We start from the raw sequence: 27,906 nt of genomic DNA, 5'->3' as shown, positions 1-27,906 counted from the left end.
CACTACACACTTCAACACCAAGGAAGGACCTACTTAAAACTTAACATATTGTTCCTACCCAGTAAGGTACCTATATCAGCAGTGTGCCATTGCGTACGGAAATACTTTACTCTTGGGCCAGCGCACCAAGAATACCTAGGTAGGCAAGGCAAGCAACCATCATCTAATAGATACCTTGCCACAACAAGGATGAATCAAGGGTTATTTTGCTTCAGCAAGTACTAATTATGTATCTAACCGCTGCTGCATCCCTACCGACCTACCTACTTTATATGAACTTAGCAATGTCCCATCCGTCTCATTACCTCCATGGGTAGGTACAATCTGCCTTACACAATGTTCCAATCACTGGCAAGTGCTACTGTCTGTGTCTGTGTCTGTGTCTAAGTCGCCCAGTAACTTGCTTTTCCTGCCCTTCCCCTCTTCAGAGACTTTAGAAACAAACTTCACTCACAATGCAAAGGGAGGCCTCTTGATCGTGGCATTCTTGTTCTGCTTTTATACTGCCCTATTTAAAAGCTGTCAAGGCTTTCTCAGGAGTTATTCGATTATCAATCTCGACCCTGAAGCTCCAGCACTCACCACCATCGCCAAGATGGCACCTCCTCATACATCGCAGGAAGCCAAATCCCCTGAAAACGACCATGCTGCCACCAAAACCTGTCTACTAGACACTTCAGATGCATTGACTCCCGACCCAGGCACCGAGGACATGTTCAAAACTGAGAAAAGCAAATTTGCTTTCAGCCCAGGCCAGCTTTCTAAGTTGCTCAATCCCAAAAGCCTCAACGCCTTTTATGCTCTTGGGGGAATTGATGGTATAGAGAAGGGACTGCATACAGATCGCAATGCTGGCCTCAGTACCGACGAGTCCACCGTGAATGGAGAGGTCGCATTCCACGAAGTTGCGCCAAAAGGAACGCCAAAACACGGGACGGCTGGTGATGCAATACCGGAGAGTAATGCTGAAGCAGCAGTTCATATTCCTCCTCCTGAGGATCCCAACCCTACAGGGATTTTCTGCGACCGAAAAAAGATCTTCAGAGACAATCGCCTTCCTGATAAGAAGACAAAATCCCTCTTGGAGATCGCCTGGACAACCTATAACGACAAAGTTCTCATTCTCTTGACCATTGCGGCGATGATATCACTAGCTCTAGGCCTTTACCAAACATTCGGAGGTGAGCATAAAAAGGGGGAACCCAAAGTTGAATGGGTTGAAGGTGTCGCAATTATCGTTGCTATCGTGTAAGTAAATGCTCCAGTCACGCCGAGACTTGAAACACTGACAGGAGTGGACAGTATTGTTGTGCTGGTCGGTACAATCAACGATTGGCATATGCAGCAACAGTTCACCCGGCTCACTAAGAAAACCAATGATCGTATGGTCAGTGTTATTCGTTCAGGGAAGTCCCAAGAGATATCCATCAACGACGTCATGGTCGGGGATGTCATGCATCTTGCCACGGGAGACATCGTACCAGTAGATGGCATCTTTATTCAAGGCAGCGCCGTCAAGTGTGACGAGTCCTCAGCTACTGGAGAGTCAGATCTGCTCCGAAAGACACCAGCAGCAGATGTGTACGATGCAATCCAGAAACTCGATACCAAGGAGGCAGAGAAGCTCGATCCTTTCATCATCTCGGGAAGCAAGGTCAACGAGGGCAATGGGACGTTTCTTGTAACTGCTGTGGGTGTGAATTCCAGCTATGGCCGAATCTCCATGGCCCTCCGCGCCGAACAGGAAGACACACCCCTGCAGAAGAAGCTCAACATCTTGGCAGATTGGATCGCCAAAGTGGGTGCTGGCGCCGCGCTATTGTTATTCGTCGTGCTCTTCATCAAGTTCTGTGCTCAGCTTCCAAAAAACCGCGGGTCTCCCTCTGAGAAGGGTCAAGAATTCATGAAGATATTCATCGTCTCAGTCACTGTTGTTGTAGTGGCTGTCCCCGAAGGATTGCCCTTGGCAGTCACACTGGCACTGAGCTTTGCGACTGTCAAGATGCTCCGCGACAACAATCTCGTTCGAATCCTCAAGGCCTGCGAGACGATGGGTAATGCCACGACTGTTTGCTCTGATAAAACTGGGACACTTACCCAGAATAAAATGACGGTCGTTGCCGCCACACTTGGTAAAACAACCAGTTTCGGCGGTACTGATCCGCCAATGGACAAGTCCTTGTACATCGAACGGAAGACTCTCACTGTACCCAATATCCCAGACGCCGACTTCGTGAAAGGACTAAGTCAACAAGTCAAGACTCTACTCATCCAGTCCAATGTGCTCAACTCGACGGCCTTCGAAGGTGACCAGGATGGCCAGAAGACATTCATCGGTTCTAAGACTGAGGTTGCTTTACTTGCCTATTGCCGAGACCATCTAGGAGCCGGGCCAATCCAAGAGATACGATCTTCTGCCAATATCGTGCAGATAGTGCCATTCGATAGCAAGAACAAGTACAGTGCTGTAATTGTTAAGCTGTCCAGTGGAAAGTATCGCGTATACGCAAAGGGCGCTTCTGAGATACTGCTGGAAAAGTGTACCAAGTGTCTCGAAAATGTGTCACATGGGGAAACAATGTCCGTCCCTCTAACTGAAGCGGATCGAGACATGATCGGTATGGTCATTAGCTCCTATGCAGGACAGACTCTCCGAACCATCGGGTCATCATACCGCGACTTCGAATCCTGGCCACCTGAGGGAGCTGTCTCCCCGGATAACCCGCAATACGCAGATTTCAATGCTGTGCACCAAGGTATGACGCTGATTGGAATATACGGTATCAAAGACCCGCTGCGACCGACTGTAATCAGTGCTCTCGAGGACTGTCGCCGGGCTGGCGTCTTTGTGAGAATGGTAACTGGTGACAATATCCAAACGGCCTCTGCTATTGCCTCCGAATGTGGTATTTTCCGTCCTGATGAAGGTGGCATTGCGATGGAAGGCCCCGAGTTTCGAAGACTTCCATCCGAAGAGCTCAAACAAAAGGTGAGACATCTTCAAGTGCTGGCCCGCTCAAGCCCCGAGGACAAACGGATCCTGGTCCGTACCCTTAAAGATCTCGGGGAAACAGTGGCAGTAACAGGCGATGGAACGAATGACGCGCCAGCTTTGAAGATGGCAGACATTGGATTCTCCATGGGCATTGCTGGAACAGAAGTGGCTAAGGAGGCATCGTCAATTATCCTTCTTGATGACAAGTAAGTCGGCGGTTCGTATACCACAGTAGGACATCACTGATGACTTGCAGCTTTGCTTCCATTGTCAAGGGCTTGATGTGGGGTCGTGCCGTCAATGATTCTGTCAAAAAGTTCCTTCAGGTGAGCTTGAATATACGGTGACCGTGAAATTTGGCTGATCGGATGATGGTAGTTCCAACTGACTGTCAACATTACAGCCGTGGTATTGACGTTTGTCTCAGCGGTTGCAAGCAGCAAGCAGGAATCTGTTCTTAACGCTGTCCAACTCCTTTGGGTCAATTTGATCATGGACACCTTTGCAGCCCTTGCATTGGCCACAGACCCTCCTGCGAGGAGTGTCCTTGACCGGAAGCCAGATCGAAAGTCGGCACCGCTCATTACATTGAGAATGGCCAAGATGATCATAGGACAGGCTATTTGTCAACTTGTAATCACATTCGTGTTAAACTTTGGTGGCAAGACCCTTTTAGGCTGGTACGGAGACTCTGAACATGATACCAAGCAGCTCAAGACACTCGTCTTCAACACATTTGTCTGGTTGCAAATTTTCAACGAAATCAAGTATGTGCCGAAGCTTCGATAAGAAATAGGTCACTAACCAAGATTTTAGCAACCGTCGGCTGGATAACAAGCTCAACATCTTTGAAGGTCTCCATCGCAATGTTTTCTTCATCATAATCAACCTCATCATGATTGGAGGCCAAGTCCTCATCATTTTCGTAGGTAGTGATGCCTTTGAGATTATTCGCTTGAACGGTAAAGAATGGGGACTATCGATCGGCCTAGGCGCCATCTCTGTTCCTTGGGGTGCACTAATCAGATTCTGTCCCGACGAGTGGATTGCTGTGTGTCTTCCACGTTTCCTTCGCAGAAGATGGATCTCGCCTCCCGCTGAAGATTTGACGATTGACAAGTCGCTGGATTCTGACGATGAATTTGTACGGCCACCACTTCGCGTCATGAGCTCCATCAGGGGTCCGCGAGTCCAGCAACATATTGGGTTCAGTGAGAGGGTGCGTAGGTACAAAGAGGCGAAGGATAGGGTAAAAGAGGAGTTGCAGGAGAAGCCCGACATATCAAGAGCCGGGATGGATCAAGTTCAGGAAGAGCGGTGATTTTGACTGCGTTCCAGTATCTCTCGCGACGGTTCCTAACACATAGGAGTTGGTATCAACTCTATCATAAATCCAGCCCTGTCTGAGCATTGGGCCAAATTGACTGAAGATAGACCCTGTGAGGCGGTATTTATAGTGTGTTAGTATAAGAAAGCATTAGGCGTTAGCAACAAATGATCCCCCTCCTTGATAATTATTCCCATCGATAAAGTGAGAGGTTGTTGTTGAAAATGAGTTCCGTCCCGATTAAACCGGGGCTCGGGATATATGGTTCAGCCGACCAATCACAGACGAGGTAAAGCTGTCCCCGGAACTTCGCGAATTTCCTGGCCTGACAATCTTCAGAACCTCTCCATCCTTCAACTGAAGCCTCACAATCGACCGTCGCCGACGTCCACCACCGACTCTTAGCCGTGTTACAGACGCTCAATTGCGCTCATCTATCAAAATGGTAAGGCAAAGGCCACTCCAAAACTCCCCTCGCCGACCGCAATGGCTAATCGCGCATCTTCACAGGCCCTCGCCAACACACTCTACAGGCAAGTAACGACGACGCCGACGACACGATAATCGATCACCCAGACTAATGCGGGGTTTTGTTTTCTGCAGGAGCCTCTTCTCCACCAACTACCTGATGCTTGCTACTGTTTTCACTGCTGGCTTCGCCTGGGAAATGTAAGGACTGCCCGTACACGACTTCGGACCAACGGAGACAGGACGCTGATCACGATACAGTGGCTTCAACAACGTTATGGACAAAGTCTGGGACAACAACAACCGAGGCGTACGTGCGATGAAGAACGGAGATTGGCGAGAGATAGATGCTAACCGGCTTGCAGCGACAATGGAAGGATATCCGACATAAGTTCCTCGAGGGCGGCGATGAGGATGAGGAATAAAGAGGTTGACAAGGGCATGGACCTGATCATGGAGCAACGGGCCGAGCGAGGCGAGGCATTGATTCTGTGCCACTTGCCGTGTACAAATTAGAAGAGGATTAGAGGCTTGATTACACACACGACATCTCTTTACCTACCTCTGTTGATGCATCATTTCCATTTGTTGATCGCTAGAACCGGTAATAACCATAACCGCCGCTAACTGTTCGCATGGATGTTATATGACATGAAGTTATGGACATAAAACACAACGCACATGTGTGATCAGACTTTTACTGCTAATAAGAGTGAGGCGGTGACGGCAATTCGTGTTTGCTTGTGAATGTGACTGTAGGCACCTAAAGAGCTCCAGCTGGAACTGCTTCGGCATTTCATTCATACGTGCGTGGTGCAGTGGACTGGGCTGTATTGGCAGGTATTGCCCCTCGGTGACTGAGGTGCGCCAAAACCTCACTGTGATTCAGCCCCAGGTCGCAAGGCAACAGGTCGGACTTTAGATAGCAAAACGTAACCTTCCTGATATTTAAATTGTCATCATCAACTTGACAGCTTGAGTGTTAAGCAACCTGACATTGGCAGCAACCATACCCGCGGCCACTTTTGGATTTTGTGTCTTTTGTACTGGGCTGCCATAAGTAAATCAGCTACTTTTCTGCTTCGACACTGTTCAAATCGCTGACGTCTTTATCCGCAGAGCAACTGTTCCACCAAACCTTTTCTCCAATATTTGCGGACCCCCCACTTCGGTATTGCCTGTCAATAATCGACCTGACGACATCGCCGACACCACAATCGACGTCGTTTCTACTTTTCTCTCTTTCCCATCTTCTCTTTCCATCTCACACAGTAAATGCTACGATGAGGTTGGTTTGACCATGGCCCAATCTATGTCGACCCAGGAGCAACAGCTCTGCCAGTTCTTGGCCGACCTGCCCTCCCGCTTCAACTACCGCTTCACCGAAGATGCTTCACGCGAGCTGCTTACCAGCCTCTTCTGGTCTCTCGCTGGAGGAAAAAGTGAATACATGCGATTGCTCTTCCCGGACGGTAAAATCGGAGAGACCCTCAAGCTGAGCGACTCTCAAGGCGCAGTTGAGGGAGCAGAGTATACTGAGGCAGCGCGGGGGAAGCGATGTGGGCACATCTTCAAACCTGGTGAGGCATCGTACATGTGCCGCACCTGTGGTACCGACGAAACTTGCTGTCTATGCGCCCGATGCTTCGACTCGACCGACCATACCGGGCACATGGTTCGAATCCACATATCAGTAGGAAATAGTGGCTGCTGTGATTGTGGAGATGACGAGGCATGGCGAACACCTCTGTTCTGCACCATTCACTCTCACGTGCAAGGAGGTACGGACAAGGGAAAGGGGAAAGAGGCGGCTGGTCTGCCCGAGGATCTTGTTACGAATCTACAGATGACCATCGGCCGTGTTTTCGACTACATCTGCGACGTCATCTCATGCTCCCCAGAACAGCTGCGACAGGCCAAGACACAAGAATCGATTCTTGAAGACGAGCAGTCATCACGCCTCTCCTCGAAATACTACGGTCCCGATGCCGAGCCATGTGCAGAATTCGCACTGATTCTTTGGAATGACGAGAAACACACTGTTCAAGAAGTTCAAGACCAGGTTGCCCGCGCTTGTCGAAAAAGCCGTAAGCTGGCTGCAGAGAATGCCTGGGAGACTGATGCTATTGGACGAAGTATCCTGACGTATATGCCCGATGTGAAGCGACTCTTGGACATGGCAGCTATAATGGAGGCAATCAGAGTTACAGTTACGATTCGGTCTGCAAGAGACACTTTCCGCGAACAAATGTGCGGCACCCTCGTTGAGTGGTTGAGTGATATATCTGGTTGTTCTGTCGGCCACGACAACAGTATTCTCCGACGCACAGTCTGTGAACAGGTAATGAACCCCTGGCGTCAAGGGAGCCAGGCGACTCATACGATGGGTCTGATTGACGACGAGGAGGAGGATGACCAGATTGTCGACAGCAGACGCCGCTTTGATGGCATGAATGCTAGGTTCATTCTGGCCTTGCAGGCTGCAGCCAACACCGGTACCGGCGTTCAGATAGAAATTGACGATGACTCCGACGATGATGGAGAGGACGAAGAAGATGCCGATGCAGACATGGACGATCAAGGCCAACATTCTCCTTCCAGCTCAGTGGCTGGAGGAGACGAAGACGAGGATGACGACGTCATGATGGTCGATGCCCGCGGAGACGTCGGAGACCTTGGAATGAATTGGAGAGACAACGATCAGGCTTTGGAAGAAGATGAAGCAACAATGGCAGGCTATCCACCGCCTCCACCGCCTCCTCCTGCTCAAGCTACGTCTCAGGGTCAGGGCCAGGGCCAAGCCCAGACACAATCTGAGGCTCCAACTAGAGCAAGGGACAGAGAAGCAACACCATCCGACTCGGATACAGCGGAACCCCTAATCGCTCCTTCGATTTACGCAAAGGCGAACGCGGAAATTCCCAAAACTCCTGGTAAGACCGAGAAGTTAGTTCCTAGACCTGGGCGTTATTGGATTGAGACACCTACCGTTTATACACAGCGTGAAAACGTGCCTCCAGCTGAGGATGTCTTCCGCCGTGTTCGCCTCGACTGGCTGTTGCTGTTCGATTTGCGGATGTGGAAGAAGGTGAGAAACGACCTTCGAGCTCTGTACATCTCCACGGTTGTGACTATTCCCGAATTCAAGAGAGTGCTGGCCCTCAGATTCGCCAGTCTTTACACAATCCTGGCTCAGCTTTACCTAGTTGGAGACCGAGAGCCAGATCATTCCATCATCAACCTTTCTCTTCAGATGCTCACCACCCCATCAATCACTGCAGAAGTTGTCGAGCGCGGAAACTTTATGACCAGCTTGTTGGCAATCTTATACACCTTCTTGACAACCCGTCAAGTTGGACATCCTTGGGATGTGTCCCCTGATGCAGTCTTAGGCTTCGAAAGCGGGTCGGTAACTAACAGGCGCATGTATCACTTTTACCAAGACCTGAAGTATCTCTTCGGCGCCCCTCATGTACAGGAACGCGTTAGATGTGAGCCCCGCTACCTCATGCAGTTCCTTGACCTTGTCAAACTTCATCAATGTATTGGGCCGAATGTCAGGGCTGTGGTCGAACATGTGGAATACGAGGCCGACTCCTGGATTACAGCATCCCTTGTAACCAGGCAGATCAACCTGCAAGCGCGAAACCTTGCCGAGGCGTTCCGCAACTGCCCCCAAGACGAGTTCCACTACCTACAACAAGCAATTCGCTTCACGGCCAAGACGGTCATCTTGAACTCTATCGGCGCTGAACGTCATCGATTTAAGCAAGGTGAAATCAAAGACGAGGTGCAGTTTAAGACGTTAAGTGATTTTGAATTCGATAGCGAATCGTCATCGTATGATGTCGTCAAGTTCGTTGTCGAGAAGGACGCGATCAGTTTCCACCATGCGCTGCACTACACACTGTCCTGGCTCATTGAGTGTGGCCGGTCTCTTCCTGTGTCAACAATGCGGAACCTTCTGAACTTTACTCAACAAGAGCTCAAATCCAAACCACGACTGATGGGGAGACCTCAAGTGCCGCGAAAGAATTACACCGCAGAGGATTATCTCATCGCGTCTTTCGACTTCCCTCTCCGTGTTTGCGCCTGGCTTGCCCAGATCAAAGCCAACATGTGGGTTCGTAACGGAATCAGCCTGCGACACCAAGCCAGCACGTATCGGGGTGTCGGTCAACGAGATGTATCTCATCATCGGGATATATTTTTACTTCAGACTGCTTTGGTGATTTGTGACCCCAGCCGAGTACTGGTCTCGATCATAGACCGCTTTGGAATGGAGAGCTGGGTCAAGGGCTTATTCGAGCTCAAATCTGAAGCTCAGGATGATGCTCAGCACCTTGATGTTGTTGAAGATATGATTCATCTTCTCATCGTCTTGCTCAGCGACCGGACTTCTTTGATATCTTCAGAGGATGAGACTCAATCCAGGCTCTTGGCCATGCGCCGCGACATTACTCATGTATTGTGTTTCAAGCCGCTATCGTTCAACGAGATCTGTAACAAACTGCCTGAGAAGTATCAAGAGCAAGAAGACTTCCACCGAGTGCTTGACGAGATGGCCACTTTCAAACCACCAGAGGGTGTCTCCGATGTTGGTACTTTCGAACTTCGACCCGAGTACATTGAGGAGATTGACCCTTATATCGCTCACTACAACAAGAACCAGCGTGAGGAGTCGGAGCTGGCTTACCGAAAGAAGATGGCGAAGCGAACAGGGAAGACTGCTGAAGAAATCGTATACGAGCCCAAGGCTCGACCAGTCCCTTCGGGCATGTTTGAGGACTTGGGCGCTTTCACGAGTACCGGCATGTTTGCTCAAGTCATCTACTACTCACTCCTTTACCCCCTGGTGGCCGGCAAGTTTACTCCCTCCGTTCCCTTTACTCGACTGGAAACATTTCTCCAGGTTGTCTTGCATCTTATGCTCATCGCCATTCTCGAGGATAAGTCGAGTGACAATGACATGAGCGAAGAATCACCAAAGTCCTTTGTCCACATCGCCCTCACAAAGTTCGGCCGCAGTAACTTTATGCCTGAAGCCCACAGTTCAAGGACAATCGTGTCTCTGCTCAATATGATGTCAACCAAGGACGAGTTCAAGGCAGTTCATCCCAAAATCGCGCTCGTTCTAAAGCGTCTGCGCCAGAAACGTCCTCGCACCTTTGAGACAGCGTATGTGAACTTGGGTGCTTCCGTAGACCGTATAAGCACCGCCTCACCAGCAAACACATCTGCTGAGGAAGAGCGCGAGAGAAGAAAGAAGGCAGCTCTGAGTCGCCAAGCGAAGGTCATGGCGCAGTTTCAACAGCAGCAGAAGAGCTTCATGGAAAACCAGGCCTCTTTTGACTGGGGCAGTGATATTGACGAAGATGAGGACGAAGAAGGTGATGGCGAGCAAACGGAGGACCGAAAACACAACTGGAAGTACCCAGTGGGAACTTGCATCCTGTGTCAGGAGGAGCCGGACGATCGTCATCTCTATGGAACTTTTGCTCACTTCAACGAAAGCCGCATTCTCCGGCAGACAGATTTCCAAGACCGTGATTTCGTTCGCGAGGCATCACAAACACCATGCAGTCTTGATCGATCGGCCGAGGATGTTCGACCATTCGGTATTGCTCACGAGAACCGCAAGATGGTGGAAAAAATCAACGCTCAAGGCGAAACGTTTCTCGCAGAAAGACAGACAATCGGCAAGGGTTTTCCTTCCAACGTCTGTCGGTCAGGCCCAGTGGCAAGTGGTTGCGGGCATATGATGCATTATCGCTGCTTTGAAGTTTACTATGAAGCGACTGTTCGCCGCCATACACATCAGATTGCCAGGCATCACCCAGAAGATACGAAGCGCAATGAGTTTGTCTGTCCTCTATGCAAGGCCCTGGGCAATGCATTTGTACCCATTATCTGGAAGGGCATAGACGAGTCATACCCGGGCTATCTACAGTCTCAAGGTACATTCGAGGAATTTGTCGAGAAGCAAATGGGATCCGCTTACTGGATTGGTGGAAGCAAGGCACGGGAGGACGAGCCTACTGTGCCTGGCATGTTTACTCCAAGTCTCCCGGGAAGCCTCGTTGAGTCCTTGCTCCCAGCCCAAACTTCGAGCGACACCTTATGGGGAAGAGATGATGCAGAGTCCCATTCGTCAACTGTCGGCACACCTGCAAGCTACGCATTTTCTGACTCAGTTACCCCTGAGCCGGCGCAACCTCAACCCGCTACTACTACTACTACTACTACCAACAACAACAACACAGATGGCAGCCAGTTGATGAACGAGCTATTGGCAGCCTACCGCCGACTGAGGAATACACTCCGTGTCAACGGCCTTCGTACTAGCCACCTTATTGACGCGAAGGGCGACAACGTTGGTGAATTATGCGCTAGCGACACACTGGTGAAGTCTGTGGGCTTCACCATCTCTTCAATCGAAGTCCAGCAGCGAGGCATTGAAGCCCAGCCAGGCATGACACTCCTAGAGAAGATTCCTGAACACATTTTGTCGCACCTCAGAGTCCTATCAGAGACTGTATCTTCGTACATCGCTGTTGGGGCGCAGTCTGGTGGTGGCGAGAACAAGATCGAAACCGAATTCAGGAAGGACAGCGAGCGGCAACACTGTCAGCTGTTTATGTCGAGATACTTTGGTACTGGAACTCCCTATGCTCGCCGGCCTCTGGATGTGTACCCTCCACTGCTGAGCATGGACTCGTTCCTATTTTTAGTGGAATGCTCCTACGGCTTAGTGCCGCTCCAGAAAGCTGAAATTTCTCACGTTCTTCGGCTTTGTTATTTGGTAGAACTTGTTAAGCTGGTGTATCACATGGGTCGCAATATTCCTGTCGCTAGCTGGGTTGGCAATCTCACCAACCGCCATACGCAGGACCCGGCCATCAACAATTTTGCAGACTTTGCCCTCGGCGTTACGAAGACTGGGGTCGATTTCCATGCGGCCCAGTTCCCTGAAGGTGTTGAATTTGGCGAGAACCGTGGCTTCCAGCAACCAGGTGTGGACACTCTAGAGAGCTGGTATACCTTTTCCAAGAAATATGCTCTCGCCTTCCTACGGAAATGTGTCATTTTCCTTTATGTCAAGTATGGCGTAGACTTCAACAGTCACGTCTCGCCTTCGCCAGATGCTGATGAGCTGGAACGCCTCACTGAAGCTCTTCGGGTCCCAACATTTGACGAGATGTGTGCTGCCATCACAGACAACGCGTCAGCTTGTGGCTGGCCTCAGACAACTTCTGCACTGGTGTCTGGTTGGGTAAAGCATCAAGTTATGTGGCCCGGAGACTATAGCGAGATTCCTCTCTCGGCAATGATGAGCCACCCAGGAATCTTTGAACTTATTGGATTACCAAAGAATTACGATGCGCTCATAGAGGAAGCTACCAGACGAAAATGCCCTACCACTGGAAAGGAGCTCACAGACCCTGTCATATGCCTTTTCTGCGGAGAACTATCTTGCAGCCAAGGCACATGTTGCCAGAAGACGGACAGTTCTGCTGAACGAACAGAACACACCAAGATTGGTGGTGCACAGCAGCATATGCGCAAGTAAGCGATGGTCAGCTATTATACTGTGGTCAGAATACTAATAAGATTTAGGTGTCAACGGAATATTGGAGTGTTCCTCAATGTGCGCAAGTGCTCGGTGGTATACCTTTTCCGACTTTCGGGATCCTTCACGCCAGCTCCTTATATCGACAAGTACGGAGAGACGGATCCTCAGCTGCGTCATGGGCGACAGCTCTTCCTGAACCAGAAACGATATGACTCCATGATACGAAATACGGTGCTCAACCACGGGGTACCGAGCTTGATTAGCCGCAAGTTGGAAGCGGAGATCAATAATGGCGGATGGGATACTTTGTAGGAAACGAACGGAGCTATTAGTATGAGGCAAGTCTATACCTAACATTAGGGCCGGGGCTAGCGAATATGTAAAGGGCTGCAGGGCATGATGTGATAAATGGTGTAAGACAATTGGCTTTGGGCTTCTATATGTTGTGTCAGTAGTGATAGCATGCAACGATAATAGATGCCTATAGTAATTTGAAACCATCATGTGAGTTCCAGTAAATCATAATATCTCACTACAGTAGGCCATTTTTATATCTCGTTTCGATATATATATATGTAAGATCACCATCACACCTGGTAAGTACAGACTGTAGGTAGGTAAGGTCCCTAGGTATTTATATACGAAGGTACCTCTAGACATACAGTACCTAGGTATATCAATAACAGTATAAAATACAGTGTATGGTGGATATCAGACTGTTCAGACCTCGAGCTTTGGCCAATCATATCGCGCGCTTGCTCGTGCAGTCGCGTGTTGACCGTGGCTCGACTGTACTCAAGCCTCTTTTGGCACGAAATGAACGTGAGGGTATTAAACCAACTGACAAGGAAAGCGACAGTAGCTACGCAGCAACCATCTTTCCTTCCTTCTTTCCATCTCTAAAACGAACCCCCTCCTTCCTCTTGATCCTCATTCCCCCCTTCCACCCCCTTTTTTTGTTAAAGTTCTTTTGTTTTTGTGATACTCGATAAATTGAAACTACCTCTCGCTCGTAATTTCCCTTGGGTGGACGTCCGCCTCCACTTGCTTGCTCTGGCAAGAGAAACAGAGCACCCCGAACCTTCGAAAAAATGGCAGGCAGACGTTCAGGTCGCGCTGCCGCCAAGCGGGCTGCAGCTGCTCTAGGTGAGTGCGATTACTCTCTTGTAACATCCAGATCCATACACTCTTTCAACACCCACCCAAACTACAAATACAATCAATTCCCACGCCTAAATCTATTAATACTTGTCTTTAATCCCTTCCTTTCTTTTCCTGCTGGCGCTTCTTATGGTTTTCTCTTTCTTTTTTCCTACTACACAATTTCTCCTGTCGCGCTGCGTGATTGCGCAACAATGGCGCCCCGTGGAAAGATCCGCTTGAAGCTGACGCGAACCGCCAAATCAGAGAGCACGCCAAAGTCATTCGCAGACCTCGAAGATGAACCTATGCCCGATGCCGGAACCAGTCCCCTGGACTCCAATCGACAGCATGTACCCGACCCGGATGATGAGAAGGACGAGGATCACCAGCCAAAGGAAGAGTCCGGAGATGAAGATGATGCCGCCGACGCGGCTGAAAAGGACGACGAATCCGTCAAGGAACCTACGCCCCCTCCTCAACTCATGGTCCGTCGCAAGAGGCTTGGTCGTCCTCCTAAGAACAGACCTCCAGATTGGGACAACATGATTTCTGTCCCCGCCGACGAAGCCAACACCCCGCGACGCCGAGGAAGAGGTGGATGGCGAGGCAGGGGTGGTCGTAAAGGAGGTCCTGCTGCACCCAAAGCCGAGCAAGTTATCGACCAGGAGGGAACTGTTGCCGAGATCGCAAACGATGAGTGCGTCTTGCCCGAAGATCCAGAGGGTGAGACCAAGGTGGACAAGTTGGGCAACCTCCAAGGCGGACGTGACTATCGATGCCGAACTTTCACGGTTACCGGTCGTGGGGACAGGCTTTACATGCTTTCTACAGAACCAGCTCGATGCGTTGGCTTCAGGGACAGTTACCTTTTTTTCACAAAGCACCGCAAACTCTACAAGATTATTGTGGATGACGATGAGAAGCGGGACATGATTGAGCGAGATATCATCCCTCACTCATACAAGGGTCGTTCCATAGGAATCGTGACAGCGCGATCGGTCTTTCGCGAGTTTGGTGCTCGCATCATTGTGGGTGGAAAGCGCATCATCGACGACTACAACGTTGCCCAGGCTCGCGCCGATGGCGTCGTCGAGGGCCAGCTTGCGGACCCAGATGATCATTTCGTCGAAGGAGAGCCGTACAACAAGAACCAGTACGTTGCGTGGCACGGAGCCAGTGCCGTGTACCACACGAATGTACCATCAGTGCCGGTTCCTAACGGCAAGATCGAGTCAAAGAAACGCAAGGTAAATGTCAACGACATGAATTGGATGCTGGAACATGCCCGTGAAGCCAGGTACGTAAAACTTCCAACTGTAGGCATGCGACATCATGACATGTACCAATACTAACTACCAAATACACAGCACATTCAATGCCGGCATCAATGCCATCAGAAAGCTCAACAATGCCGGTGTGTACGACATTCACACGAATGTGATGCAGTACCCAACAACAATGCAGCCGACACGGGCACGCATTGAGCAAGTCGCCCCAGAGGATGAGCAGGCCGCCGCAGACAGCGCCATCTTCCCCCCCGTCCCTACAAAGATGGCGCGCAACTTCTTCGTTGCAGACACATACTTTGAGACATCATCGGCGGGTGTCATTTCGGCGTCTGCAGTGGACGGTACCGCAGGTTCACCAGACTTCCTTGCTTCTTTCCAGGGATTAAGTGCTGTATCAGATGAGATCAAAGTCCTGTTGCCCCCGGAGTGCCGTGCGGCTTTCGATGGCGCCGTGGCAAAGGAGGCATCGTATCGGTCAAAATGGGGCCCTGAGAGCGAAACAATGTCGCGCCGTCAGCCCATTATCGACAAGGCAATCGTGCCCTACAGCATGAGTTGACGACAGCCCAAGCTAGCAATGACATACGACTCCTTAGAAAGGTGAACAACACCAACCGTGCAGATGCAGATGCGGATGTAATACTATGGGTATCAAGTGATGCATTCTTTTTGACATTCAAGACGAGGCGAGATAGGGGCTGGCACACCTTGCTGGGATCTCGGCATCAGGAAGAGTGAAATGAAAGCAATATGGGCGTTGGGTGTCATGGATAAGCACTCGGAGTGGTTTTTGTTTCTACGGCTGCATCATCAGGTGGTGTCAATTGGGCCTTGAGAGTCAGTGTATCATATCAGGTAGAAGAACAAGTACTTGTTCACAGGCCTATGCCGACTGACAATTCGCAGACATCAATCGAACAAATGACTTGGTATGACTTTGACGCTCGGCGTGAATCATTGACACGGATGCCCTCGGTTTCTCTACAGGATTTCCTTTCTCGACACGGTTCTGCGATCGCTGACTGCAGCTTGGGAGCTTACCTTGCCTCGGTGACCACCACGTCTTTCTCCAGCCGCCGACTACGCTCCTTCGAACACACTTGGCTGCTGGCTGGACTGCCGGGCTCGGCCTCTTTCTGCCTGCAGGTCAATTCATTGGTACGCGAAGAGCGGGCCAGAAAATCAAGAGACTTTTTTTTTGGCTCTCTCTGACCTCCGTGGTGGCCCCGTATTACGGAATTCTAGCCTCTCGAATTTTCTTTCTTTCTTTTTTTTTTTTTTTTTGCAGGGCTCGTGATAGGTACGATCTCATGCTTCACTAGGAGTTTTTTTAGCGACGATGTGGGTTTCGCCGTCGACCACGTCCTAGGCATGTCGTCGTCTGCCCCCGCCCTGACTTCGGTTGATCTTTTTTCTCTCTCTTGTCCTTGACCTCGTTTGGGTTTTTGCGTGGCTTGGGTGGATGCTGATTAAGGCCCCCACGCGCATCCGACGGATGCTTGATGAGGTGGGCTTGCAGGGCTCAACAGAGACAGACAAGACGGCATCATGGAATGAGTGGCGAACAGCAACGACAGAGCAGAAGGCGAATTGAAGCGAGAGGGAACTTGTGAAGAAGATTCAAGAAAATACCTACAGTACACACAATCAGGGTCTTGATCGACATCACTTGTGACGCATGTTCTGCTCTGTTTAGCTGGTAATGATGGCAGGGGCACGACTTATTAACGATATTCAAGAGTGTAGTACGTATTGGCTGGCACTCTGAAAGAATTCACTCTTATATGACGACATATGGGTGCCAGTGCAGCAGTATCAATATGGACGTATCTGTAGCCCGTGCCTGTTGGCGTTGCTGAGTTTCTCCGAGTCCTGAAACTCGTCAAGCAGCAACATATTTTAAGTCTGACTTTTGGACCAGCCACGAACGAGTCTCGCTTTTCTCTTCCAGTCTGAAGCCGACGGCCAGAATAGGTATAATAAGGATGCAATGCACCACCGCGTCTTTTCTAGGCAACTGGTCGTGATCATCCACGGTTGTCTCCAAAGTTGTCATAAGGTGATGATGATGACAGGCAGACAAGCTCCGGGGAACATAACCGGGCCATGTCCGCTGGAACCAATGGTATCCAGTTCCCCAGGGCAGCAAGACTCAGATTCATACTGGTCGAATGGAACCCGGGTGAAACCCTACAGTACAGATGCGTCAAAATCCAATATAGGGTAGCATCTGTTGCGAAGGTGACAAGACTTGCATGGATATATAGTACAACCAACCCTCCCGCGTTGTCGGTAACCATGGGAGGCGCTTGAACTCGAATTCCAGAGGCACCTGACCACTGATAGATGTCTCGGTGATAACAGTTCACACCGCTCCATCCAAATGCCACATATCGGTGACGATCGCGTTGCAGCTATGACAGCGCTCGTTGATGCGGCTCATGACTGCTAATGAGTTTGAAGCGACTGATATATCAACGCTCTGCTCCCTACACTCAGAACAGTCCACTAAACTCAGCAATAGCGGTTCTGGGGGTTACCGGCCCTCCGGCCTTCAAGTAATCATGCATACCCACCAGGCACCAAGCATCCCAAAATGAATATCATCTTCGGGATGCACGGTTTCTTCTCAGAGACTTGTCACTTTGTGGGAACATTCATCACATTGACTCGTCCTGCACGATGCACAACACGAGCCAGTGCTTAAAGGCTCAAGCGCTTGAGGAGGGGTCCGCTCCATCATGGCCCGTCCAAAGCCATATTGGATAGGTTGATTCCTGTATACCTTGTAGAAACAGCGGCGGCTGTCACGCGAGTTAGGATTTAGAGAGGCGTTTGTTGCGGTCAAAATCCACAAGGGCTTCAAAGGTCATCCAACCCACTGGTCCATGCCCTAATAAGCGGGACGACCAGGCTAATGTCAAGCCACGTCGAAGCGAATCAAGAGAGTCGATGCTGGACATAGTCTCTCGATTCAGCAACGTTGTGTGCTGGGAGCTTTGAGATGCTGTGAGACCCTGTCTGGACGTTCACAAGATAGGGAGGTAGTACGTGGCCATCTTGCAGAAGATACACTGTTGTAGCAGCATCTGCCACTGCCATTTCTCGACGTTAATGGATTGTCAAGGACCCTGAGAAATCTACATGTAGAATAGAATGCCCAAACCATTGAATGTGTCATACCACATTCGTACTAGGGCAGACAGATTCTTTCTCAACCAGCTCGCAGGGACCGACTCCATCACGATTAGCTCTGGCTTCAGTGGATACCGACGTTAATCGACGCGGCTCCAATGGTCCCTGCTCACCATGTTCTTGACTTAGTCCCACACAACGCGCTCCAACCCTAGCAACTGATTGATGAATTCGATGTTACTGGTACTCCGTAGTGAAACTGAGCTTCACAACCACCAAGTGCTAGGACTTTGTAGAGCGAGAAGGACCATTAAATGACAATGATATCAAGAATATCATGCCAAACACCACTGATTTCTGATAATGCTATGAGATATTCCCGGGCCTGCTAGACATAACTAGACACAGCACAGGGGATGAAGCGTTGTCAACTCGATGGCCGCAATCTGTGACCAGGACATGGTAACTAAACAAACTGACCCTAGGTTGTTGGGTAAGGCCCTAGACCTGTTGCATCTCGTCCCGAGCTCGTTGATGTAGCATCACTAGGCCAGGACTTGCCCTTATTCCGACTGCTCCTTGAACATGATCAATAAGATCCATCATAATTGAGTGGGCAGCATTCGGGGGGAAACTGCCAGGAAGACGATGAAGACTGCCGTAATGCAAGATGATGGTAATTCAAATTGACGGAGACAACCACACCCGAGTCCATCCCAGCCGTGTTTAACAAGATGCCTAGCCTTAAACGCGACGGCTTGACCTACTATGTGGCCGTCTCCAGAGAATCGGTTTCTCCTGGCCACATGAAACCAGAAATGCAGAAAAATTGCATGTCAAAGAGAAGAAAAAATACAGGACAAGCCGCCCATGTTGGCCATGTTTCGTCTCATCAATGGGAAATCAAAACCAAGCCAAGGCGCTCACATGGCAACCTGGCCAGGAGTTCCTCAGGGCTGTTCAAATGACTGACTGACCAGCTAATTTCCTGGGGGAACGGCGCTACGTATTGGCTCGTCTGCGATTGCACTGGCTAGTGGATCCAAATCTCCTAGAGCAGGGCTTGGGTTGCTCAGCTTCTGGCATTGGTCCAAGACAACAGCGGTGAGCATCTTGGACGATGAGAGCCTTTTACGTACATACGTATCCAGCATCGCGTGCACCCACTCAAGTGCAGTTGTCGAACGAGTCGTTGGATGAGAAGGGGTTTCGGATGCAGATTGGCCTAGGCGCCCGCACCTGTAGATTTTGCACAGCATCGATGGTGGACTTGAGGCATTTCTCTCCGCATTCCTGGGTCAGGGAAAGCACTCGACCCTAGATGGATCCTAGCTTTCTTGATGCAAGCAGCTGGCGATTGGATATATGTCATGATGAGAGGCGTGGTGCCATTGGCCGTGGAATCTATCACCAAAGTCTCGCTTCCTTAATGGGAATATGTGTCAAGCTACCTGTTGTGCTTGGTCGATATGCATATCCCAAAAAAAAAATTTAAAAAAAATTGGGCGTGCATCTTACATCCCCCAAAGATTCAAAAGTTGGTGGACCAGGCATATCAGGAAAAATCAAATTAGACCAACGGCCTAATTCTCTTTAAGCATGAATGATGCAGCACATCCACCACAAGGACATGGCATGTCCTTCAAAAACGGCGAAAGGCTATTCTCAAAACTGATGTGCGACAAATTGAAGAACCCTGGGTCCACATCCAAGGCGTGGCAGTCGTGGCTCTTGAGCATTTGACTGGTGGCAGCTAGTGTCTTGCATCTTTGGTTGTCTAGCTTGTCTTGAGAACGGTGAGTTCTTCTGATCGACGAGTATGTGAATCCCTGCAGGCCCGCGGTATTTTCGTACCTGGACTACTGTAATAAATCTCTCTGCGTAGTTGGTTTGAAGGGAAGCGTTTCTGGAAGCACACCTCAGGAGGAAGAGTGGGCCACCATCAATTTGCTGCACCACTTGAGCGGGAAGACATGAACCGACCAACCAGATATCGAATGAAGTCAACCAGCACGAACAGGACTGGCCGAGGCACCGAGACAGGTCGTTCCATGCCTCAGAGTTTCGTTGTTGTTTTGTTATTGTTGCTGACGTCGCTTGCAATCCATCATCTCATCTCATCTCATTTCTTTGCATTTGATTTGATTAATCAAACGCGGCCCCTAAGACGTCCTGGCGTCTCAAGCTGAGCTACGTGTATAATGCGGATATTGCTTCACACAACATATTCTATCCAGGGATAAGACTCCGAACAGAGTGCAGTAAGAGAGTGCTTAATGTGGCTCTGATCGGCATTCGAGAGAATGGTGGTAGCAATAATTGTGATGACGATGATCGTTGTTTTCCCCCTTAGCCGCCAATTCTTTCTTTTAAAAAAAAACCCTTCAGTACCTGATGATGGAAGGTCAACAACCCATAAAATACGTGGTGTTATGAAGGAAGGAAGGAAAAACACTCACGAAAAAAAAAAAAACCCCTGGGGTTGGACGAATGAGGCAAAAGGATATGCTAGAAATCAGTCAGTGGCCACGCAGAAATTTCCATTTGGCGCTTTCTTCTGAGGCGCTCCTTTCTCCCCTACACCCCCTACGCTGACCGTCTGACGGTTTAAGCCACGAGCATGATCAGGAGCGACCTGAGTCTGAAAAAGGGCAAGGCTGGCAGCGACTTTCGTGCTAGTGACGTCTCCAGACTCCAACCACCCCAAGCGTGGCAACTGTGAGCTTTGCCTGCTCCAGTGCTCAATGAACGAAAGTTTGCTGGCCAAAACACGGTAACGATGATTGGTTGGTTGGGCATCAGTGTTGCACGCACATAACGGTCCTCAAGCTTCCGATGGACCAAGGTACAGGGAGGTAGGCAGCTGGGTAGGTGCCTGGGTAAGCCAGAATACCTAGGTAATTAGCTAATATACATATTCAGGATGTTCGATTTGGTCCCTGGAACCAGTCAAAGTGTGTAACTTCAATGTGTATTATAGAACATGGCAGACTCCAGCATCATACAAGAATGTGCCTGAATTCGTCCCATTAGTCATTCATTGGACACTGCATTATTTCGCTTTGGTTGATGAAAGCTTCTATGCGCATCGTAAAACCGTCACAGCAATAGTGGAGGACCTCGCCTGTCTCCGAGGAATGGCCCCCGATGGTTCGGATCAGGTGAGGGCTTAATACTATGAGTAGCAAATGCCAGAAATAGCGTCCACTGCCGCCTCGGAGTCGACGCCAGACCAGCCTGTCAGGGATGAATGGGTGAACGGAAAGCTAATAAGGCAGTGCGAGAGTCCCCCATGACTTTGCGGGATATGTATGGACTGTACCTGGCCTGACCTGTGCTGTACCGAAGCGCATCACAATGGGAAGAAACTGCAGTACTCTCGTCATCGCAGCGAGCATCCTGTCCTCATCAGGACAACCAGATCGTAAAGTCTGCCCTCTCCTTCTCTCCATCGAGCCGCTTCAATTGATGAATGATGATACCCTGGACCAGCCACTGAGCTAGGATTGGCTGGCAAGGCTCTGTGGATCTCCTGGCCGAAGCGACACTAGGGCAACCAAGTCCAAGGAAGCGTGGAACCACTGAGATGGATGACTGACTACCAGGTGGATACAATACTGTCTGTACCTGGTAGACCCATGAAGATGGATGTGAACCCTTTTTGCACCGAAGACTCCGAGTTTCCTGGTTCATCTTCAATACTATCTAACTATGTACGAATACATGATCTGCCCGCCTGATGGAAGAGCTTGGATAGTATCGTTTTTGCCACGATACTTTGAGTACGCGTGGGTTGCATTTTGCTGACGCATATGACTCCTTAGAATTTTATTTACAATTTCCGGATGACTGATATCAAAAGTATCACTCGCTGCCGGGTAAGATGCTGCGAGGCATCAGGCGAAGTATACATAGTACGCACCAAAGAGAAACATACAGTACTCCAGGTAGAGCAGCTTGACCCACGACCACGGTGATTGTGGTGGTGACGACCTCTGCCTACACACATAATTAACATCAAGTGCTCTGCTTGGTCAGTTTTTTGAATGAAGTTCCCACTCATGGTTCTACTGGGTTTCTCACGCATCCCGTCCTTGTCCTTGTCCCGTCTTCCAAGCCAGCCTAAGCAGAGCGCCACTGTCTGTCCCTAGGTAGGCTTGACTGGGCCCCTTGGAAATTCCAACCGTCATTTGCCAGAGTGATATGTATTCTTTGGCTGGAGTCCACCGCTTACAGGTACATATAAGCCAGAGACGCGATCCACTTTGAACTGAACTCCACCCTTGCTAGGGTCTGCAGTCTTCCACCAGGATTCGATTCGTCTCGACAAGTGCTCACTCGTCAACGACAACGCGACTCGCTTTTTGCTCTGCTGCTCCACGCCCTCCGCCGTCACTTGTGCTCCGTGCGCAGGTCGTGAGGTGCATTGCCTGGGGCTTGCAGGCTTAGGCTTGCTAGGGGGTGCAGGCACTAGAAAACGAGGAGTGAGGGCCCATCCATCCCCATCCTCCCATTTGCCCATTTCGAATCCACCCATTTCACTCCTGTTGGCCTGACTCCTTCGCTCGAGGAGGGAGGGAAAAAAAAACTGGCTGACTGGGGACCTGGCAACTGTCGGGCACTACTACGCTACGCTGGCTGTACGTTGACGCTTGTCTTGGCTACGTACCGAAGCCGTTACTGCTACGACGATTCCTGTGTCTTGGCTGGAGAAAAGCGGCGTACTCGTACTCTGATGCTGGTACTGATGCTTGTATTCGCCAGTACAAGTCACAGGTTACAAGTCACCACATACACATGTATAGGTATGTACACTCACACTTAAAATTCACTCAGGCTCACTTCACTGCAACGCAACAGTGGAGGAACGAACACCCGACCTGACGTGAAGCCCACCTCACCCTAACCCGCCACGCCCACCTCCACATTACCTAGACTAACTGCACACTGCCTGCAACTTGTGTGTACTGCACTGCACCTCAAGCACCAAAACTGCCTGCACTTCAGTCGCTGGACAGGACTGGGCCCTGCCGCAGTGCATCATCCCCATCCATCCCCATCCCCCATCTCCCCATCTTGCCATCCAATCCGTCTGGGCTGTTCATCTACCTCCTGGCCCTGTCCGTACTCTTCTCTTCTTTCATCCTCTTCCACCTCCCTCATCATCCTTTTTCCTTTTTCCTTCCTCTACCCTCATCCGCTTCCTCTCTCCACGATAGAAACCGAATCCTCCCAATTCCTTGACAATCACCAGTCAACAGGCCTTCATTTGGTTTGTCGACGTTAGGGTTCTGGTCCTTTTCTCGCGCGAGTCTCTCTCCTTGCCCTGTCCGTGTCTATTCTGCAGCTTGCTGCTACTGTAGACTAAGCTGCATATTTCCGACCTGCCTGCTTCAAGTCTCGACCTCGAGTCTCATCCTCACCAGTAATTTTCGGAACTGCGGTCCCAGGGCTTCCTCCTCCTTCAGCTATACGTTTCCTTTACTCACGTACGACCGTCCTTTTTTCATTCTGGTGAGTTCCTATATCTTGTGCTCTGTTCGCAAACGACTGGTCCTTGTCTATTCGACGGAACAAACTTTGAAGTTTATGCTGCCGACATGGAATATGATCATGAATAGCCTTTTTCTTTCTTTCTCGTTTGCTTTTTAAATCGATCAGCGCGCTCCTAAAATTCATCGCTCAATCTCCTTCGATAACTTGCACTCTGCATCTGCTTCTGCTTCTACGACTACGAAGACAACCCGACCAGTTTATTTCTGTGCCCGAGGCACTACCGATCACGCAAGAATGCAGAACTAACAGTCAGCTGTACAGATTGGTTGGATCTCAGAGATACGAGATTTACTATATACCATCGACGTTGATTTATTCTCGTTTACGCCAAAAGCAATTCTATTCCGGTCCTCTCAGTTGACCCACCACAAGTCGACTCGACTCGTCTCTGTATACGTTTTATCCCTGCGTGTCGCTCTAACGCGAAGAAAAGCGTATCAGTAAATGGCCTGAGTAGCCTACTGATTCCCCGTCGATTACCCTCGACCAAGCCTTCACGCACGCTCCCATTCACGCTCAGCTCACGGGACTGTCTTAACTGTGGTATAAACCCGCAGTTTCGCTTTACGGTCTCAAAGCTCCAACTTCCGACAAAGGTCGCGTCTCGATCTTCGTCGGACCTACCCCAATCCTTTCATCATGCCCGGAGGTGTGTGTGCCGTCCTCGATTACGAGGTCGACATGATGTCTGAGTACGTTGCTGAGATGGCCACTCGCGTTGTTACACCCGAGGCTGCAGTGACCTCGCCCTTTCGCAAGTTCGTGTCTCAGATCCTCACTTCAACACGACTGCCCAGCACCACAATCCTCCTCGGAATGAACTATCTCGCCAAGAGAATCAACACCTTGAAGGGACAGGGTCCTTACAAGGCATCAGAGGGACAAGTCTGGCGCTACCTGACCGTTTCTCTGCTTCTGGGAAGCAAGTTTCTCGATGACAACACCTTTCAGAATCGCTCTTGGTCTGAGGTGAGTGGCATTGCTGTGTCAGAGCTCAACTCGCTTGAGTTCGAATGGGTTGAATCTATGGGCTGGCGACTGTATGTCAATCTCGATATGAGCAAGGACTACCAGGCCTGGCTTGAGAACTGGCGTGAATGGCAAGAGATCAAGAAGCGACAGGTCGCACAGGCCAGCCGCGAGAGGCTTGCATCTATTGTCCCCGCCATCGACACAGACATCGCCAGATATTCTGGTCAGCGCCAGTCACCTCACTCGCGTTACCTCCAGGAACAGGTTGCGGAGTATGAGCGTTACCAGGCTATGAAGGCTCAACAGCAAAGCTATCGCCCACGCGAATCTGGCTGGGGCCAAAGTTCCTGGGGTGCTCCCCTCACGCCTCCCGATTCCGGGTATGGCACTCCAGACTATGCCATGTCAGCTACGTCGAGCAATGAGCGCTATAACGAATGGTTCTCACAGGCTGCTACTCAGTATGCTAGTCGATACCCTCAGCCTCCTGCTCAGACCACCTTCTATTCCAACTCGCGCCACAACTCGTATGGTGGACACTACTCTTACTCTCAGAATATGTGGGAACATGGTCTTGCCGAGTGTAGCTGCGCTGCTTGTGTGGATCCTATGAAGCAGCAGGTTCCTTACTTCGTGCCTCACGGCTATAGTCAGCCCGTCATGGGTTAAACGTTTTTCAAAAGTTTCACATAATGGCTCTACTCGAGCGCGGTCCGGTCTTGGAAAGAAGAAAAAGTTTTACAGGGTTTTCATTTTTTACGGCCACGATTTTCTTTTTATTACACGCATCCCGAGAACGATAAATTCGCATTCAGATACCCCAGGCACGACAAAATTGTTCATAACATGACCTTTCGGCGGATCATTCTCAGGATTTTACTCTACAGCCACGACTTGATGACAGGAACTGAAAAGCCTGATCCATTCTCCTCGCGAGTCAACATGACGCACCAACGTCAACTCAAGTCCGAAAAATGTGGCATTTTCTTTTTTTTGTTTTATTGGTAACACGTTCTGTAATGGTCATAATCGGCGTTCGGCTTTTTCGTTTTACACTACACGGTTCCAGCTTGATAGACTTCCGGTTTCTTCGGTTTCCCAAGGCTTTTGCGCGCACGGCTTCCCTCTGTTCGCCATTTCCGCCCTCATCGTACTCCAACTCAAGCACATCGCCCTTCACTGGAGGTCCGGACAATGCATCACCGGACATGGGCGTAATGCCCAAGCGCGGCATCTGTTATAGATGGCGACTCAGCAGAACTTGATCACTGCCACTCTCTCGACACAAGATTCTGTTGAAACGCAGGATTGTGCGAATCTGGTCACAATATATCCTGACCATATTTTCTCCTCCATGATCTCGTCGTGACGCAGATCGATATGAAAGTCGATTCGACACGAGTACTATAGGTCGGATGGACTGAGCTATGCGACGGTAATCTTGAGGATGGTACATATTTCACTTTTTTCTTCTTCTTTTCTTTGTTATTGCAAGTGGTAGATATGAATTTTGACCACAGGAAACGGTTTCACACGACGGGGTTATGCATTGCGTTCAGCGGGAAAAACAACGGAATTGGATTTGATCGCTTTGATCATAGGGTTTGATATCATATTGTTTGTACTTCCCTGGAGTTGGTCATCGTCACGGCTCCAGCCTGGAGTGGTGTCGGATTTGACGCCAAGGAAAACGAGTATTGTACTCTTGACTCTGGTCTTTCACAGGTCTCGGTGTTGGGCATTACAATGAGATGTTACCAACGGGGTGTTGGCATCTGCTTTTCGTCACGTCGGCTTAATGGATTCATTATATGGCCGACTTTGTTTTTTGTTGCAATTGCATCTTTTTTTCACGACTTGGTATGATTCTTACGGAATATTCAAGCATCATACAAGGGGCACGATCCAATGCAGCCTGCAAGAATCAACTGCTTGGAACCTTTGTGTTGCCACTCAACAAACCGAATGTATTTTTTCAGCCATTCAGAGCTGTCTATAGGTAGTAGTTTTTGTGTACAATGTGCGCAAATAAAAGGTGTTGAAAGCAAAATTGGTTGCTAGTGATTCGATTGGCTCAGCCTATCTGAATGCACCTGATGCAGCTGTTGGAAGATACACGAGATGCAGGTGGGAGGATGACATTCTCAGCATACCTACTCGTTGTTTATGGAGCGAGAGATGATCCGAGTTGGTGACTCGTGATTGCTATTCAGATTTGACTCGTGTGCAAAGGAAGAAGGAAAAGTCACCTTGCATATCGAGATTTGCTAAAATGAAAACAAAAATATCATCACATTACTGCTTGTTACTATTTACCGTTTCCGACCTGAGTTGTGCACAAACCGTCTGTGATGGCCTTCGAAGTGGACTTACTGATTGCGTCGTTGATCGGTAGATTATCGGATGGCTGGAGTACTCATTAAAGCATCGTCAATCCAAGTCTCATCTTCTACAAACCTATATAACATGATAATAGTCTTATAGCTGCTTTTCGTGTTCTCCCCAGACGTGGCTATTCCAGACGCAACCTTCAATCTCAGGTCAGATAATGTCTAGCCGCTTCGTATCGGCTGGCAAGATCGGCTCATCTGGAGAGATCTCGAAAGACGCGAGTGGTGCAGAATCGACACCTCAACAGCCGCTTCACAATTCCGCCAAGTCCAAAGAATGGGAAGCGGTTGAGCAACAGTTGGAAGCCGAAAGAAAGAAGCGCGAGGAACAGCGCATTAAGGCTGCTACAGGAGAAGGCGAGAAGACTTTGTATGACGTCCTCCAGGCAAACAAAGGTAAGGAAGGGCCTCGTTGAAATCATTTCACATTTCTGACTGAACACCACAGCGGCAAAACAGGCCGAATTCGAAGAGCAGACCAAACTACGTAACCAGTTTCGTGCATTGGATGATGATGAGATAGAGTTCTTGGATGAGATACGCGCCAACAAGCGTGCAGAAGAGGAACGCGTGAGACGAGAGACGGAAGAAGGTCTAAAGGCATTCCGAGAGCGACAAAAGGGTGATGCTGCACTGGGCGAAAACGCTGGTGTTAAAGAAGAAGGCGAGTCATGGGAGATTGGTCGTAAGAGGAAGCGCACGAAAGAGAAAGATGTCAAGGGCTTGAGGCGAAAAGTCAGCGTAGCGGAGGAGAAAGAAACTGGGAAGCAAGATACAAAGTCAGTCGAAGGCACGAGCCATGATACGGAAGATGAGAAGTCCAGGACGGCAAGTCAGTCAGCTGCTAAGCCACCAGAGAAGAAGGGGCTAGTATTGGTGGGCTATGGGAGCAATTCAGACGATGACGATTGAAGGTATGAGTGAACTACAGTAGGGTTGAGATCACACGATGAAGGGGAATCAAATGCCATTGAATTGTATAGCATAATAGACCATGACCACGCTCAATGCCGTACCTCATTCTATCATTAATGTTACATTGGTACCAGCCCCTCGCC

General features: G+C 49.8%; 7 protein-coding genes across 7 annotated transcripts; 6 read left to right on the top strand and 1 right to left on the bottom strand.

Moving 5' to 3' along the window:
• Positions 1-595: 595 nt before the first annotated feature.
• FPRO_00753 (putative calcium P-type ATPase NCA-3 (Ca2+-transporting ATPase)) lies at positions 596-4,316 on the top strand (the record flags this gene model as incomplete). The annotated part of the gene is made up of 5 exons (XM_031222926.1): positions 596-1,248; positions 1,303-3,201; positions 3,252-3,321; positions 3,374-3,762; positions 3,812-4,316. The coding sequence occupies 5 exons, from the start codon at positions 596-598 to the stop codon at positions 4,314-4,316; spliced, it is 3,516 nt and encodes a 1,171-aa protein (XP_031075718.1).
• A 448-nt stretch (positions 4,317-4,764) lies between these two features.
• FPRO_00754 (uncharacterized protein) lies at positions 4,765-5,215 on the top strand (the record flags this gene model as incomplete). Its single annotated transcript, XM_031222915.1, has 5 exons — positions 4,765-4,767; positions 4,833-4,855; positions 4,926-4,991; positions 5,052-5,100; positions 5,156-5,215. The coding sequence occupies 5 exons, from the start codon at positions 4,765-4,767 to the stop codon at positions 5,213-5,215; spliced, it is 201 nt and encodes a 66-aa protein (XP_031075717.1).
• Positions 5,216-6,090: 875 nt separating this feature from the next.
• FPRO_00755 (uncharacterized protein) lies at positions 6,091-12,675 on the top strand (the record flags this gene model as incomplete). Its single annotated transcript, XM_031222904.1, has 2 exons — positions 6,091-12,356; positions 12,408-12,675. The coding sequence occupies 2 exons, from the start codon at positions 6,091-6,093 to the stop codon at positions 12,673-12,675; spliced, it is 6,534 nt and encodes a 2,177-aa protein (XP_031075716.1).
• Positions 12,676-13,718: 1,043 nt separating this feature from the next.
• On the top strand, positions 13,719-15,354 carry FPRO_00756 (uncharacterized protein; the record flags this gene model as incomplete). The annotated part of the gene is made up of 2 exons (XM_031222891.1): positions 13,719-14,803; positions 14,874-15,354. The coding sequence occupies 2 exons, from the start codon at positions 13,719-13,721 to the stop codon at positions 15,352-15,354; spliced, it is 1,566 nt and encodes a 521-aa protein (XP_031075715.1).
• A 6,440-nt stretch (positions 15,355-21,794) lies between these two features.
• FPRO_00757 (uncharacterized protein) lies at positions 21,795-22,452 on the bottom strand (the record flags this gene model as incomplete). The annotated part of the gene is made up of 2 exons (XM_031222880.1): positions 21,795-21,929; positions 22,165-22,452. 2 exons carry the CDS (start codon positions 22,450-22,452, stop codon positions 21,795-21,797), a joined length of 423 nt encoding a protein of 140 aa, XP_031075714.1.
• A 1,673-nt stretch (positions 22,453-24,125) lies between these two features.
• On the top strand, positions 24,126-25,127 carry FPRO_00758 (uncharacterized protein; the record flags this gene model as incomplete). The annotated part of the gene is made up of 1 exon (XM_031222869.1): positions 24,126-25,127. The coding sequence occupies one exon, from the start codon at positions 24,126-24,128 to the stop codon at positions 25,125-25,127; it is 1,002 nt and encodes a 333-aa protein (XP_031075713.1).
• A 1,879-nt stretch (positions 25,128-27,006) lies between these two features.
• On the top strand, positions 27,007-27,760 carry FPRO_00759 (uncharacterized protein; the record flags this gene model as incomplete). The annotated part of the gene is made up of 2 exons (XM_031222858.1): positions 27,007-27,244; positions 27,297-27,760. 2 exons carry the CDS (start codon positions 27,007-27,009, stop codon positions 27,758-27,760), a joined length of 702 nt encoding a protein of 233 aa, XP_031075712.1.
• Positions 27,761-27,906: the final 146 nt, after the last annotated feature.

The sequence above is a fragment of the Fusarium proliferatum genome (assembly GCF_900067095.1).
Source record: "Fusarium proliferatum ET1 genome assembly, contig: FPRO_scaffold001, whole genome shotgun sequence".
In the NCBI taxonomy this organism is placed as follows: domain Eukaryota; kingdom Fungi; phylum Ascomycota; class Sordariomycetes; order Hypocreales; family Nectriaceae; genus Fusarium; species Fusarium proliferatum.
The sequence above is the reverse complement of the archived record's forward strand: the minus strand, read 5'-3'. Positions and strand labels throughout refer to the sequence as shown.